Source organism: Cottoperca gobio, unplaced genomic scaffold (genome assembly GCF_900634415.1).
Source record: "Cottoperca gobio unplaced genomic scaffold, fCotGob3.1 fCotGob3_104arrow_ctg1, whole genome shotgun sequence".
NCBI classification, from domain to species: Eukaryota; Metazoa; Chordata; class Actinopteri; order Perciformes; family Bovichtidae; genus Cottoperca; species Cottoperca gobio.
The window spans coordinates 71610-85000 of NW_021166783.1; the positions used below are offsets into that span (position 1 = coordinate 71610).

At 46.8% G+C, this 13391-nt stretch overlaps 1 protein-coding gene across 3 annotated transcripts in view; it reads left to right on the forward strand.

Annotated features, from left to right (window-relative positions):
- The first annotated feature begins 609 nt into the window (after positions 1–609).
- cd34 (CD34 molecule) overlaps positions 610–13391 on the forward strand; it is a 16940-nt gene continuing 4158 nt past the window's right edge. For 2 of the 3 annotated variants that reach the window (XR_003831837.1, XM_029426134.1), the window contains exons 1-4: positions 612–888; positions 11704–11757; positions 11911–12176; positions 12388–12465. Coding sequence is in view for 2 of the 3 variants with exons in the window: in XM_029426134.1 (XP_029281994.1) it covers positions 813–888; positions 11704–11757; positions 11911–12176; positions 12388–12465 (474 nt within the window). In the remaining variant the exon portion in view is untranslated. Of the gene's footprint in view, positions 889–11703; positions 11758–11910; positions 12177–12387; positions 12466–13391 lie in introns of all 3 variants that reach the window. The other variant, XM_029426135.1, reaches the window with a different exon arrangement.

Here is a 13391-nt window from a genome sequence, read left to right on the forward strand (position 1 = left end):
CTATTCCACAGACAAACTACTGCAACCAGCTTGTCTCCTAAAGCATCACCTGGACCTGGATCCCTGCAGTGCAGCCCCCGCCCCACCGTGCTAACAGTTAGCCTACCCACTGTTTTCACTTCTATGAAAGGGTTCCCAACATTTTCATCAGGAAACAAGACGGCAATAAAGATAAAGCTCAACAGGATATCACCCACTAACATCTGGTGCTGTACATGTGCACACACACACTCACTCACTCACTCACTCACTCACTCACTCACTCACTCACTCTCTCACACACACACACACTCACACACACACACACACTCTCACACACACACTCTCACACACACACACACACACACACACACACACACTCTCACACACACACACTCACTCTCACACACACACACACACACACACACACACACACTCACTCTCACACACACACACTCACTCTCACACACACACACACACGCACACACACACACACACACACACACACACACACACACACACACACACACACACACACACACACACACACAGGGACATGGGAGGAGGCAGGGACGGTTGTATTGGGGGAAACGGGTTAACGGCAGGCAGTAAGAAAAGGGGTGTGGACAGAGCAGAAAGAGAGGGAGGCCAAAGGAGTGGGGCCGTATAAAGAGAACAGAACACAAGCCAGGCTTTATCCTGCCTGACTGTCCCGCTCACTTAGACCTCACAGGAAACTCCCCCGGCCCTCACACACTCCCTCATTATCACTCGGCACACTTACACTACTCTACTCTTACACAGTCTGACTGCGCTGAGTCTGACCTGAGAGGATGGCCATGTGGAGAATGAATGGACTCTGGAGAAGGATGGCTGGAGCTCTGCTGCTCTGCGCTCTGCTGCTCAGCAGTGAGTACTCTTCCAAGTATTGATTATAGGATAGATATCTATGTCTAGGGTCGCTTCTGCAGCTTTGAGTCCCTCTCTTCTTAGAAAGAAGTTTTTGTCTGTGGGTAAACTTGTGTCTCTTTATGTCACGTGTTCATCAACAGTTGCTTGTTTTACGTGCTGGTTGGGGGGGGTTTGCTTTGATGTGTTCCACCATGAGGTTGCACACAGATGCATGGTTAGCGGCGGGGTGGCTGCAGACACAAAGGGTCTGCTGAGCAGTGGAAAGTTGCAGTTGAGAATAATTCTGCTTTACATCCTGCAGTGCATGTGGGAGGAGCGAACGCGTGTAAAAGGATTAAAACACAACATCTTTGTACCTTCAGTCGGTTATAAAGATATTTAACGTATATGTAAGCTGCATGTGTGACCACATAAGTGGGTTCAAAGCTAAAATAGTTCCCTGCAGATCTGCGAACAGTGTGTGTGTTGTGTTTGCGTGCACGTGTGTGTGTGTGATCATGTGTGGAGTCACCGGGCCGTCCACTCACAATCAGTCTGAGGCGCGATGCTAACTGCAGGGTGATGAGGGGACGACCTCGCTGTAACGACCTTCTGCAGAGCCTTCGATGGCCACATACATTCTACATCCTGCCAGAACTTCTGCTCTGTGTCCATCTTCTTACATACGTGTGTGTGTCGTCTGTGTTTTTGTTTTGATCGCTTCGCACCATGTCTCCGAGACGATCTGTCTCCTCGTTAACTCCCTTCACTGTAGGGGTCAGAGGTTATTGTGCATTGAAAGACGCAAACAGTTTAAAAAGCTTCATGCTCCATTATGGCGTTCTTCTCCATGAAGAAGACTCTTTGTTGAGCCGCTCAGCACTGATGCATGCGGCGGTGCTCCACTGCTCGTCTCGTGGAGTCGTGGTCTATCGGAGGCTTAACGAATGATGTCATCAACCCCACAGGGGAGAATGGGCGTGGCAGCTGATCCTAAGGCCTTAAGAACATGCTTTGTAGTAGTTCTACAAAACTGAGAAGAGCCTGGCCGTTAGCTTCTCTCTCCGTCGCGTGTTTGGAAACCAGGAATCTCATTTCTCAAAGGCCAGAAACCAGTTTGTGGACGAACGTGTAGGCTGCAGATACGAGTGCATCTAATGTCAAATCAAACTTAATGTTAGCGCCGGGGGTAAAACTCATACAGCGTAGTATCAAGTGTCAATCTTTTATCATATAAATGATTCAATACAAATGAAACCTTTTGGTAACGATTGCTGTTCCAGTCCATTACATGGTGCTGAGTTTCTGATGAGGTCAGCGGGACTGGCAGGAAGTTGGTCAAAACAAAGATGGAGACGTCGGAGAAGGAACTTTTTCTTATTAGATAAAACAGATATTGACAAACTGCGTAGTTTGCAATTGAAATATTATTAATATATATATATATCATATTCAATACTCAGCTTATCACAAAATGTAGAAAATCACGATAATATTTCATATTGTGATTGAAGTATTGTAATTACAGGTCATCAAGCAGACGCTCTGATCCAGAGCGACTCACAGTGAACTCAGTACAGGGACAGTCTCCTGGAGCAGCTCAGGTTAAGTGCCTTGCTCAGGGGTGCAATGGTGGCAGTCTGGTGTTGAACTCCCAACCTTCTAGTGTTTTGTTTGGAAGGCGTACCACTAAACCACCAGGCTAGATTAGATTAGCAGACTATGAACTCTGATTCAAGAGAGCCTTTGATGCACTTGATAAGTGTTTGACTTTCTTAATCCGAGCAAACATCCTCGTCAATCTCCCCGACTGTCTGGCAAACACGTTCACTTTATGCTCCCTCTTCCCGTGGCTGTCATTCAGTAGTTATGCAGGCGTGCAAATATGTAGCGCATTGACTGCAAAGTTGGATGATGTCATTCAACGCCTCTTGGAGTATGTTGTAAGCTGTCGCTCTCCAAATTTTGGGGGAAAACCCAGGCTTTGAACCTGCTGTGGAGAAGAAGGAGAAAAACATGTTGTCTTGCTCATTTTAAGGTTTTCATCTACAGTGAACGTCAGAGCTCCCAGAGCTGTGGCCGTTTCTCTTTGTGTGTGTGTGCAAAGACGTACATGTTGAATATATATCATTATAATAGTCACACTGGGGCCTTCAGTCTTCACGATGGCCTGGACTGAACTGATCAGCAGGACAAACGTGCAGATGAAAGACTTGAGGTCAGCCCAGTCAGCAGGAATCAGCGTCCGTATCTGTCTGCACAGAAACGTCCCAGTCTTTGTTTCTCCGACTGCAAACTTGGCCCGGCCAACGTCAACACGGGCAGAATGTTGCCACTCTCTTTCTCATGGCCTCCAGCTGTCCAGCAGCATTCCTTCAGTCCCAGAGCTGTGATGCTGAGGTTTGACTCGCGTCATCTGCTGGGTGTGGGCCTTGGCAGATAGTGGTTGTATGTCAGTGTAGGGCGTGTGTGTCCACTTGGGCCCGACGTTATGGCCGAGGAGCCGCATGAGCTCGCAGAGTAATTAAACCAGGAGCCTGTGTTCTGTCGAACTGCCAACGTGCTTCAGTGAGAGGAAAACAGCTGAAACCTTTCAAATATCCCCACAAACAGAGCCGTCCCCAGAGTCACCGATACCAGGGGAGGACACCTAGATGTGTCTCTTCCAAAGAAAACATATTATTGATAAGAAAACGAAACGATCAAAGTAGATCGTCTATCAACAATACGTACGCAGTGAAACGACCTTAATGAAAAGCAGACGCTCTGTTAGCTTCAAATCTTCCTTTTCCAATTACTGCAGTTCTGGTGAGCTTGTTGTTCCTTGCTCCCCTGGCACCCTGCTGCAATTTTACAGCTGTTGGTTTTTACCAGCATGAAGGAAGGGGGGGGGGGGGGGGGGGGGAATAAGCCCTCTCCTCCCGTTTCTCCTTCATTTTCAGCCTAGAAGATTTGGCGGGACAACGCCGAGAAACTGCAGATGTCACCGCTCGCCCGTGTGAGCAGCTAATGAGCAACCCCGAGATTTCAGTGTGAACTCAAAACAAGAACTTGGATGCACTCTCTGCTTTTTACTGTCACCCTTCACACTCTTCACACACCAAACTAAAAGTGATCCCCCTCGCACTGATGGATCCAAGGCTACGCTGATGTCATGCCAATATAAAGCGAAGCACACCGCGTATGCTGCTGTCTATATGGACAGGTATGTTGTTTATCCGGGAAATAAAAGCAGCTAATGAGCCTTGGCTGAGGCCTTTTGACTGGCAGAATGATTGCTCCTGGTAATTAATGTTCGGTGGAAGGCACGCCGTTGAAGCCGTGCGGTGTACTTCCTAATTGAAAACACAAGACTGCCCTTTAGCTGAAGGTCCTGAGTTTGGACCTTATTCGTTTCTTTCTTTAAGGTTATTCTTCCATGTTTTTGTGACTAATGGGCAAAACTATTTTTGAAGTTGGTCCAATATTGAGTGAGAGCGCTGCAGCGCACCATCAATGTGCGTCTGTTTCTGCCACTGACCGCCTCAGTGTTATTATAATATATGGTTTTCTGTTTTCACGTCTACATTCTCAAAAATCATCTAATATTCAGCCACGACGTGTGAAAGCGTTTCGCTAACGCTAAGCTACGCTTTCTGTTCTTCTCTCTCCAACTCTCGCGTTCACACATCGCTCATGTTGTCACGTGACACAGCAACAAACGGATGAAGTGGACGGTAAAGTAAAAGGTTTTATTTCTCACACTTTGAGTGGACGTAACGTGATGCTTCGCGGCTGCGGCGCTCTCGCTCTTTACTGGACCAACATGGGAAGACAGGGTTCAGGTTGAAGACTAGTGAAGTCATATCTGTAATCACGTTATTGCTATTATTTCTCAATCAGAGCCAGATTGTTTGGGGCTATAGGTCTTTTTACAACCTCTCCCCACACAGGCTCGTGTAAAAACAGCAGCTGGAGTCGGTCCATGCACATCTGCGGCTGCAGCGTTGCTTCTGACAGAGTGGAGAGCCAGTTCTTCTAATCCGCTAACAAAATGGATGATGTTTTGGATACGGGTTTAAAGTTTCATTGCTCTGCTGAAAGTATTTTAATGAGTTAATTAGAGGGCTGGATAACAACAATGGGCAGTAGCTGCGATCAGTCTTCAAGTTACCTTTTCTTTCTCTGCAAGTCATTGAATTCATATTAAAAAAAGAGCTTTATTGGTATTAAAATGACGCATCTCTCTTTCAAAAGTCCTATAAAATAATTATTTTCATTGCAATTTAAATTCTAGTTATTGTAAAGTTGGTTTTAAATTGCATTCCGAGTGCCATTTAAAAACATTATTGTTGTTATAAGTCGCTGCTGTTTGTTATCTGCAACTCCAGCGTGTTCCTCTGCAGTGTGAAGACGTCACTGCGTGCCGAGTGCTGTTACAGCCGCTTCCTGTCCGAGGATGTGCACGGATAACATTCCTCACTTGTTGTTAGTTGCTTTTAGACATTTATTTCAAACATATTTGCAGATTCTAAGAGATTTTTATCATCTTTGAACGTTTAAATATTATTTGTTGAACTATGAAGCTTTTTATAAGAAAATATATCGTGTTTTATATCATCATCATTTAAATGAGTGAATCTGAAAACTCATAGTTTCTCATGGCAGTGCGGTTCACTGGTTTCCAACCTGAGGCTCTCGACCCCAGCTAGAGGACTTCCGAAGCTTGAATGGGGGTCGCGAGGTGTTCTGGATTTAAAGGAGAAAACTTTATTTTTTTAAATATACAGTTTGTTTTATATTTCAGGATTTCAAAGTTGTATTATTGTTTAAGATATAAAGCAAAAAGGTTTATTTCAAATAAAATAAATCAACAGCAATTAAGTTGTTTCTGCTTCTTTAAGTTAAATGAAGTGCGTCTGGGCTTCAGATGAGCATGGCTTCAGACACGACCTTTTTTGGATATTTTATAGACTTAACATTTAATAAATAAATAAAAAGCCCAGATGGATTAATCAATAATACACATAATTAGTCTCAGCCTCATTTCTCCATCTCCACCCTCGTCCCAGAATCCCCCTGAGGCTCTGAGACATTATGAATTCCTGAGTTAAGCTGAAGAGACATTTCTTCTTGTAGGGAATGAAAAGAAAGCAGTGAGGAGAGATTTCAGGGTCTTCTGTGGACATCTGGAAGCAAGAGGACATAAGTGAGGAGAGGAGGGTGTGGCACGTCATGTCTCTGTAGTCTGGGTGGAGGTCAGATGGAGGATGTAGAGCGGAGGCTTTTCCCCCTTGCCCATGATGTCACACACTTCGCAGCACACGTGCAGGGAGGGAGACTGTGCAGCTGCTCTCCCCTGCTCACACTGACTGCACCCTTTAATAAGGTGGGACTGTGCTTCTGCTGCACCACCCTCGCTCTTCACCAGCTAACGGAGCGCTGGCTGAAAGCTGGCAGTCATGATGGCGGCGACGCTTCAGGAGGAGAAAGGCTGTGACAGGGAGCCTCCAGCTGAAGAGCAAACACACAGAGGCTATAGAGGCAGGCAGAGCTGTGTGTTAACATGTCTCTGCTCCATCACCTCCGCGTCCAAAGACAGAGACGTGCACAGGAGAAGTCTTTGTAGCTGTGGCCGCAGGTCCTGTCAGGTGCGATGACACTACTCTCAGTAACTGCTGAGGTCCCAGAACATTGTTTGAAACAAGACGATCGTAGGATCATAGATGAGGTTTGGTTTCATGATCTCGTGCCACCCTGACGCCGTAGCAGAGGGGTGGAGCGTGCAGGAGGCCGCCATCACGCGGACCACACCGCGCTCACGTAGATGTTTCGTCATTTGGTCATAAACATCAGAGTCTCTTCGTCATTTCTTGAATTTGTCTGTCGATTTCTGCATCGACGTTCCTGAACCTTCTCCTTCTTCTTCTTCTTCTTCTTCTCCTTCTTCTTCTTCTTCTTCTTCTTCTTCTTCGTTCTTCTTCTTCTTCTTCTTCTCCTTCGTCTTCTTCTTCTTCTCCTTCGTCGTCTTCTTCTTCTCCTTCGTCTTCTTCTCCTTCTTCTTCCTTCGTCTTCTTCTTCTTCTCCTTCGTCTTCTTCTTCTTCTTCTCCTTCGTCTTCTTCTTCTTCTCCTTCGTCTTCTTCTTCTTCTCCTCCTTCGTCTTCTTCTTCTTCTCCTTCGTCTTCTCCTGCTTCTTCTCCTTCTTCTCCTCCTTCGTCGTCTTCTTCTCCTTCTTCTCCTTGGTCTTCTTCTCCTTCTTCTCCTTCTCCTTCGTCATCTTCTTCTTCTTCTCCTTCGTCTTCTTCTCCTTCTTCGTCTCCTTCTTCTCCTTCGTCTTCTTCTTCTTCTCCTTCGTCTTCTTCTCCTTCTTCTTCTCCTTCTTCTCCTTCTTCTTCTCCTTCTTCTTCTCCTTCTTCTCCTCCTTCGTCGTCTTCTTCTCCCTCTTCTTCTTCTTCGTCTTCTTCTTCTCCTTCTTCGTCTTCTCCTTCTTCTTCTCCTTGGAGGGTTGAAGGAGGCTGTCCGGCAGGAAATGGAAAAACTTAGAATCTGTCTTTCAAAACAACTTCATTATATAGATAGAAGATGACACACACACTCACACACACACACACACACACACACACTCACACACACACACACACACACGCACTCCCCTGAGACGTCTACAGTCTATATGAATATATGTTTCAGAGCTGAACCTCTCTGATGTGCATGAACCCGCTTCACAACGTTTTCATGCGTTTGGAAAAGATCCTGGAACTCAAGTGATGATGTTCAAATACAGGTTCTCCATTTCAGTAATGACGGTTCTTAATGTCTCCATGAGATATATATTCCACGACAGCCGCTTGTGAAATCCTTGACAGTCTTCCAAAGGATTAGTTTTACTGATGCACCTGATATCTAATATGCTCCGAGTGTAGCTGAGTTTAAGAGCTGCTGAGGTACATGCAGTACAGATGGGTCAGCCCACAGAGCTGCCACATCTTCTAGTATGTCAACAAACAATGCTGTGGTCTTGTAAATCTTTACAGACGGAGCAGGAAACTTGCCAGGGTTCCTGTGAGGGGGATTTTGTTCAGGAAACGCAAACCTGCCAACGTTAAATCAACATTTGGGCAAAATTGTCCCCGACCCCGAGTAACGGCTGTCTTTTTACTCTTTGGTTGTTGTAAAGTTGGTCTTAAAAGGTCTTAAATCTAACTCGAGCTGTAGGAACCCTGGCCTGGCACTTACAGCCACCACTAAATTACATTTGTCAATATCTGCCTGTGTGCTGCCTTATAGCTGCTGTTGATTTGTGCAACCACAGGCAAAGAAAAGCAGCATTTGAACTGTCACTCAGCCTCATCGGCCCATATCGTATCCTCTCTTTAACCTATGATTTAACTCTTTACATCTGGCATGGCTGCACACCACACACCGCGTCAAACACTGGAACACCCAGACGGAAAGCTTCAAGAAGGAAATCCACTTGATGCAGTCGTGAAGATCAGGATTGATCCCAGAGGTTACAGTCTGCAGCCTCGTTAAAAGCTCTCTGGAGAGACACCAGGGTTGTGTTTATGGTCGTAGGAGTGTTCTGTATGTTTCTATGTGTTTGTGTTGAGACTGGACGTCCGAAAGCTTCATGTTGATGCTGAGGGGCTGCGGCTGGAGACACGGGGACGTCTCTCACACTGCTGTCTGATGTGGTGGAGGGTTACTGTATATAAATGTATGCATGTGTCTGCACGTGCATCATGAGCATGGTGTGTGCAGGATCTGTGTGTGTGTGCAGGATCTGTGTGTGTGCAGGATCTGTGTGTGTGCAGGATCTGTGTGTGTGTGCAGGATCTGTGTGTGTGCAGGATCTGTATGTGTGTGCAGGATCTGTGTGTGTGTGCAGGATCTGTGTGTGTGCAGGATCTGTGTGTGTGCAGGATCTGTGTGTGTGTAGGATCTGTATGTGTGTGCAGGATCTGTGTGTGTGTGCAGGATCTGTGTGTGTGTGCAGGATCTGTGTGTGTGCAGGATCTGTGTGTGTGTGCAGGATCTGTGCGTGTGTGCAGGATCTGTGTGTGTGTGTGTGTGCGTGTGCAGGATCTGTGTGTGCGTGCAGGATCTGTATGTGTGTGTGTGTGTGTGTGTGTGTGCGTGTGCAGGATCTGTGCGTGTGTGCAGGATCTGTGTGTGTGTGTGTGTGTGTGTGTGTGTGTGTGTGTGTGTGTGTGTGTGTGTGTGTGTGTGTGTGCGTGTGCAGGATCTGTGTGTGTGCAGGATCTGTGTGTGTGTGCAGGATCTGTGTGTGTGCAGGATCTGTGTGTTTGTAGGATCTGTATGTGTGTGCAGGATCTGTGTGTGTGTAGGATCTGTATGTGTGTGCAGGATCTGTGTGTGTGTGCAGGATCTGTGTGTGTGCAGGATCTGTGTGTGTGCAGGATCTGTGTGTGTGTGCAGGATCTGTGCGTGTGTGCAGGATCTGTGTGTGTGTGTGTGTGTGTGTGTGTGCGTGTGCAGGATCTGTGTGTGCGTGCAGGATCTGTATGTGTGTGTGTGTGTGTGTGTGTGTGTGTGTGTGTGTGTGTGTGTGTGTGCGTGTGCAGGATCTGTGTGTGTGTGTGTGTGTGTGTGTGTGTGTGTGTGTGTGTGTGTGTGTGTGTGTGCGTGTGTGTGTGTGCAGGATCTGTGTGTGTGTGTGTGTGTGTGTGTGTGTGTGTGTGTGTGCAGGATCTGTGTGTGTGTGTGTGTGCAGGATCTGTGTGTGTGTGTGTGCAGGATCTGTGTGTGTGTGTGCAGAACAATTTAATACAATCGTTTGAGACATGCACAATATATATATCGGGCACATAAATGATATGTACTGTACGTACCTTCAAAGTTGGATTTTCAATCCGTCAATAAACACAGAGAAGAAGAAGCGCAGAACGCTGATGAGAGAGACAAACACGCCGTCTCCGGTGTCGTTTTTCACAGGGAAAGTCGACGCCATTGCAATTTGCACATTTTTTTTATGTACCTTACGAGAAAACTAAAAGAACATTTGTTGTTGTTGTTGCACGTGACACGAGCAGCTTTGGACAACACTCGGTCAGTGTCGAGATAAAACGCTCTGCAGGAGGCCTCCACTCATCAGTGCACACTGAAGTGTCATGGTGGACACAAGAGAGATGTTCCAGAGTCTTAACGGCGGTGGTGCACTAAACACATTAGTCTTGTGTCTGCAGCATAGTTTTGGTCGGATGTGACTCTGCTCACACTATTCGCTTTACATATGGAGTTATATTCGTCTGTACATTTAATACATATGTTGTTAAACGTACAATCTGTAATGTTCTGCCACTCGGGTCTCAATGAAAACTTACAGATGTGAATTATGCATTGACCAAACACCCACAATAATATGACACAAATGTGCATAACATTTAAACTTGCAATAGGTAATTAGGGGTGTGAATGAAAACAATAGTAGAAGCTGGAGTTTGGTGTGGTGGTGCATCATGGGAGTTCTCCTCTCCTCTGATTCAAAGGTTAAACATCAGAGTTTCTCCTGCACGCTGTTCGGCTGCCGCTAACGTTTGTCAACTTGTTTCTGTGAGAACTTAAGATCCAGACGTTCAGGACTAAAATCCTTCATCCTTCAGATACAGAGTTAAAAACACCAAGATGTAGAAAGTGTCTTAAAACTGGACAAACAGTTTATGAAGCTTCTGCAGACGCACATTACGCACATTTCTCTGGAACACTAAACTACAGAACACAGGGCTCGTCACGTTTGGACCAAATGTTACACATTACACCTTTAACGATGTTTACCTGCCATAATATTAATCTAACTTTGGACTTTACACTTGAAGGTTATTTAACCTTGGCAAGCCGATCATTCAATTACCCAGAAAACCCTCACGTGAACTGGGGAAACGCTTTCCTACTTTTCTTAACCTTCCGATGTCAGAAGGTTTTCAGCACCACCCAACTTAATCCCAAGATTATTACAGAAACAGGATCTCTCCCGGAGGATGGAGGTGCAGTCGGGAGGTCACGACCTTCTGACTGAGACGTTTATTTGCATAGTCTGCAGACGGGGAGAATCAACCCATATGTGACTGCTAATTAGTTTGAGCCCCTGAGAACACATGCCACATCGCTTTGGCATCTCGGGATCGGGCATGATGTTCGGTTCCAAGCTGTTCAAAGCAACCTGAACCTCATTCACTGAGCTGTAGACGCTTTATTACTGCACATCTTTACATCCCAACAGCCACATAACTAGCAGTTCGATATGTATACAGTATGAGGTGCAGAGCCGATGCAGAAGAGCCTTTAACCTGCATCTTCTCTGATGTCCAGCAGGGGGCGACTCCTCTGTAACATCCAGCAGGGGGCGACTCCTCTGGTTGTATAGAAGTCTATGAGAAAATGTTTCTACTCCTCTCTTGGTTTATTACCTCAGTTATCATTTTAGTGTTTAATGAGTTTATGTCTCAATCTGTAGTTTCAAGTCTTCTTCAACATGATGTTCATTTAGTAACTGGTTTGAATTCCTGAATTCCCAAAAAAACATTGATTAATCTGATGTTCATCTCTCTCTCTGTCTCTCTGTCTGTCTCTCTCTCTCTCTCTCTCTCTCTGTCTCTCTCTCTGTCTCTCTCTCTGTCTCTCTCTCCCTGGCTGTCTCTCTCTGTATCTCTCTCTCTCTGTCTGTCTCTCTGTCTCTCTCTCTGTCTCTCTGTCTCTCTCTGTCTGTCTCTCTGTCTCTCTGTCTCTCTCTGTCTCTCTCTCTGTCTCTCTGTCTGTCTCTCTCTCTCTCTCCCTGTCTGTCTCTCTCTCCCTGTCTCTCTCTCTCCCTGTCTCTCTCTCTCCCTTCCTTGCAGGTGAGGTGATGTGTCAAGATGATGCAGGAACAGCTGCTCCTGCTGCAGACGCTGGTAGGAACCTTTATAAACGTGCACTGAGACTAATGAGGTCTCTTATCGGTAGCAAAAGTCTAAAATGATGATCTGATTATCCGCAGCAGTGACAGACCACGTCCAGTCTTTGTGCCTGTGTGTAACAGCATTGTGTTTGCATTGTGTTCTTAGAGACAGTTGCTGCGGCGTCCTCTGCTCCAGGTGCCTCTGCAGCTGCAGATGTTGGTACAGCTCCCACTGCAGCTCCCACTGCAGCTCCCTCTGCTGCCGCTGGAGAATCTGATGCTTCTGCTACTCCTGCAAATAACCCTCTCTCAGCCCCCCTTCCTACCATTGCACTCGATAACCTCCAGGGTGGAGGCCCCTCGGCCGCAACCGCTGCCCCCGTCGTCGACGACACCGTCGCAGATGACTCCCTCATAGTGAGGACCGTGGTGGTGAGTACCTGGACACAGTGTTCATTCCTATGAAAGTTGCTCAGTGGTGCATGAAGCCACGGCTCGACTGTCGAGTATGAAATCCCCGGATCTTCTCCTGACCTTTAGCCTCCATGTAGAGCAGGTGCACCAGCGCCTCCGTCTTGGCTCATTCACATCAACGGAAATAACTCTGCACTCGGCTGTTACTGTATTTTGTGTGTCTCCACAGCCTGACGTCATGTGTGTTGGAAAAGAGGACATTTCTGAGAGTGAAGCTGTGAAGGCTGTGATGGCAACAGATGATTGTGTGAGTATGAATGTGTCTCCTTTCTCTCAATGTGACCGTAAAAGTAGAACTCGCTCGGCCCCCTGCACCGCGGGTCCAGAGGAAGTGGCTCACTCCACTTAGAGGAAGAAGGATGATGTGTTACAACCGTTACAGTTTGAATAGTGGCGCTAATCAAGGTGGATCTCGTCTCAGACATTCCTCAGGCGTTGTAAATCTTGAGTTCCTGGCGGGAGACAAATGAAGAGGAGGGCTGATGTTTCCTCTCTCGCTCTGGGGTCCTTAAAGGAGGAATGTCCAGGGTGGGGCTTCAGAGAGGAGGAGAGAAGGACTCCCATGAACGCAGTTAGAAAACGTTCAAGTCGTTGTTACATCGTCCAGATGCACAGAGTTGAAGCAGCAGCTCAGATTTCACTCCACATACGTCTGCAGACGTCCAACTCCACCTGAAACTAAACATGGACTTTAGCGCCAGAAGCCTCAGCCAGCACATGATTAGTGCAAGAAGCACGCAGGAAAGAAACAAAGCCGCTCCCTCTCCTCAGGCAGGAGAGCGATCGGCATGAAAGACTTTGATAAAGCAGCAGCTTGTGTAAATGCTTTGCTCTGAAGTCGTGGAAAATATCCTCAGTCACTTTCAAATGAAACGAAATCTCTGTGTTTATGCCGGTTGTAACCGGAGGAGGCCACGTGAGGTCGCAGCAGGGTGTGAGATGATGCAGGACTCCTGAGAGGAACATGTGATGCTCACAAGTGACACACACTTCCTCCCCGCCTCAAAGACCTGGGTGTGACGCTCCCGCTGCGGGCTCGCTGCCAGCTGTCGGACCAGTCTCAGTCTTCTGGGAGCAGCCGTCTGGATCACATCACAGAAAATGAAGAGCGTTCCCAAGCCTGACGTTGTGCAACGCGGTGATATCATAGTCGGGGTGTAAGGTGGAGAAAAG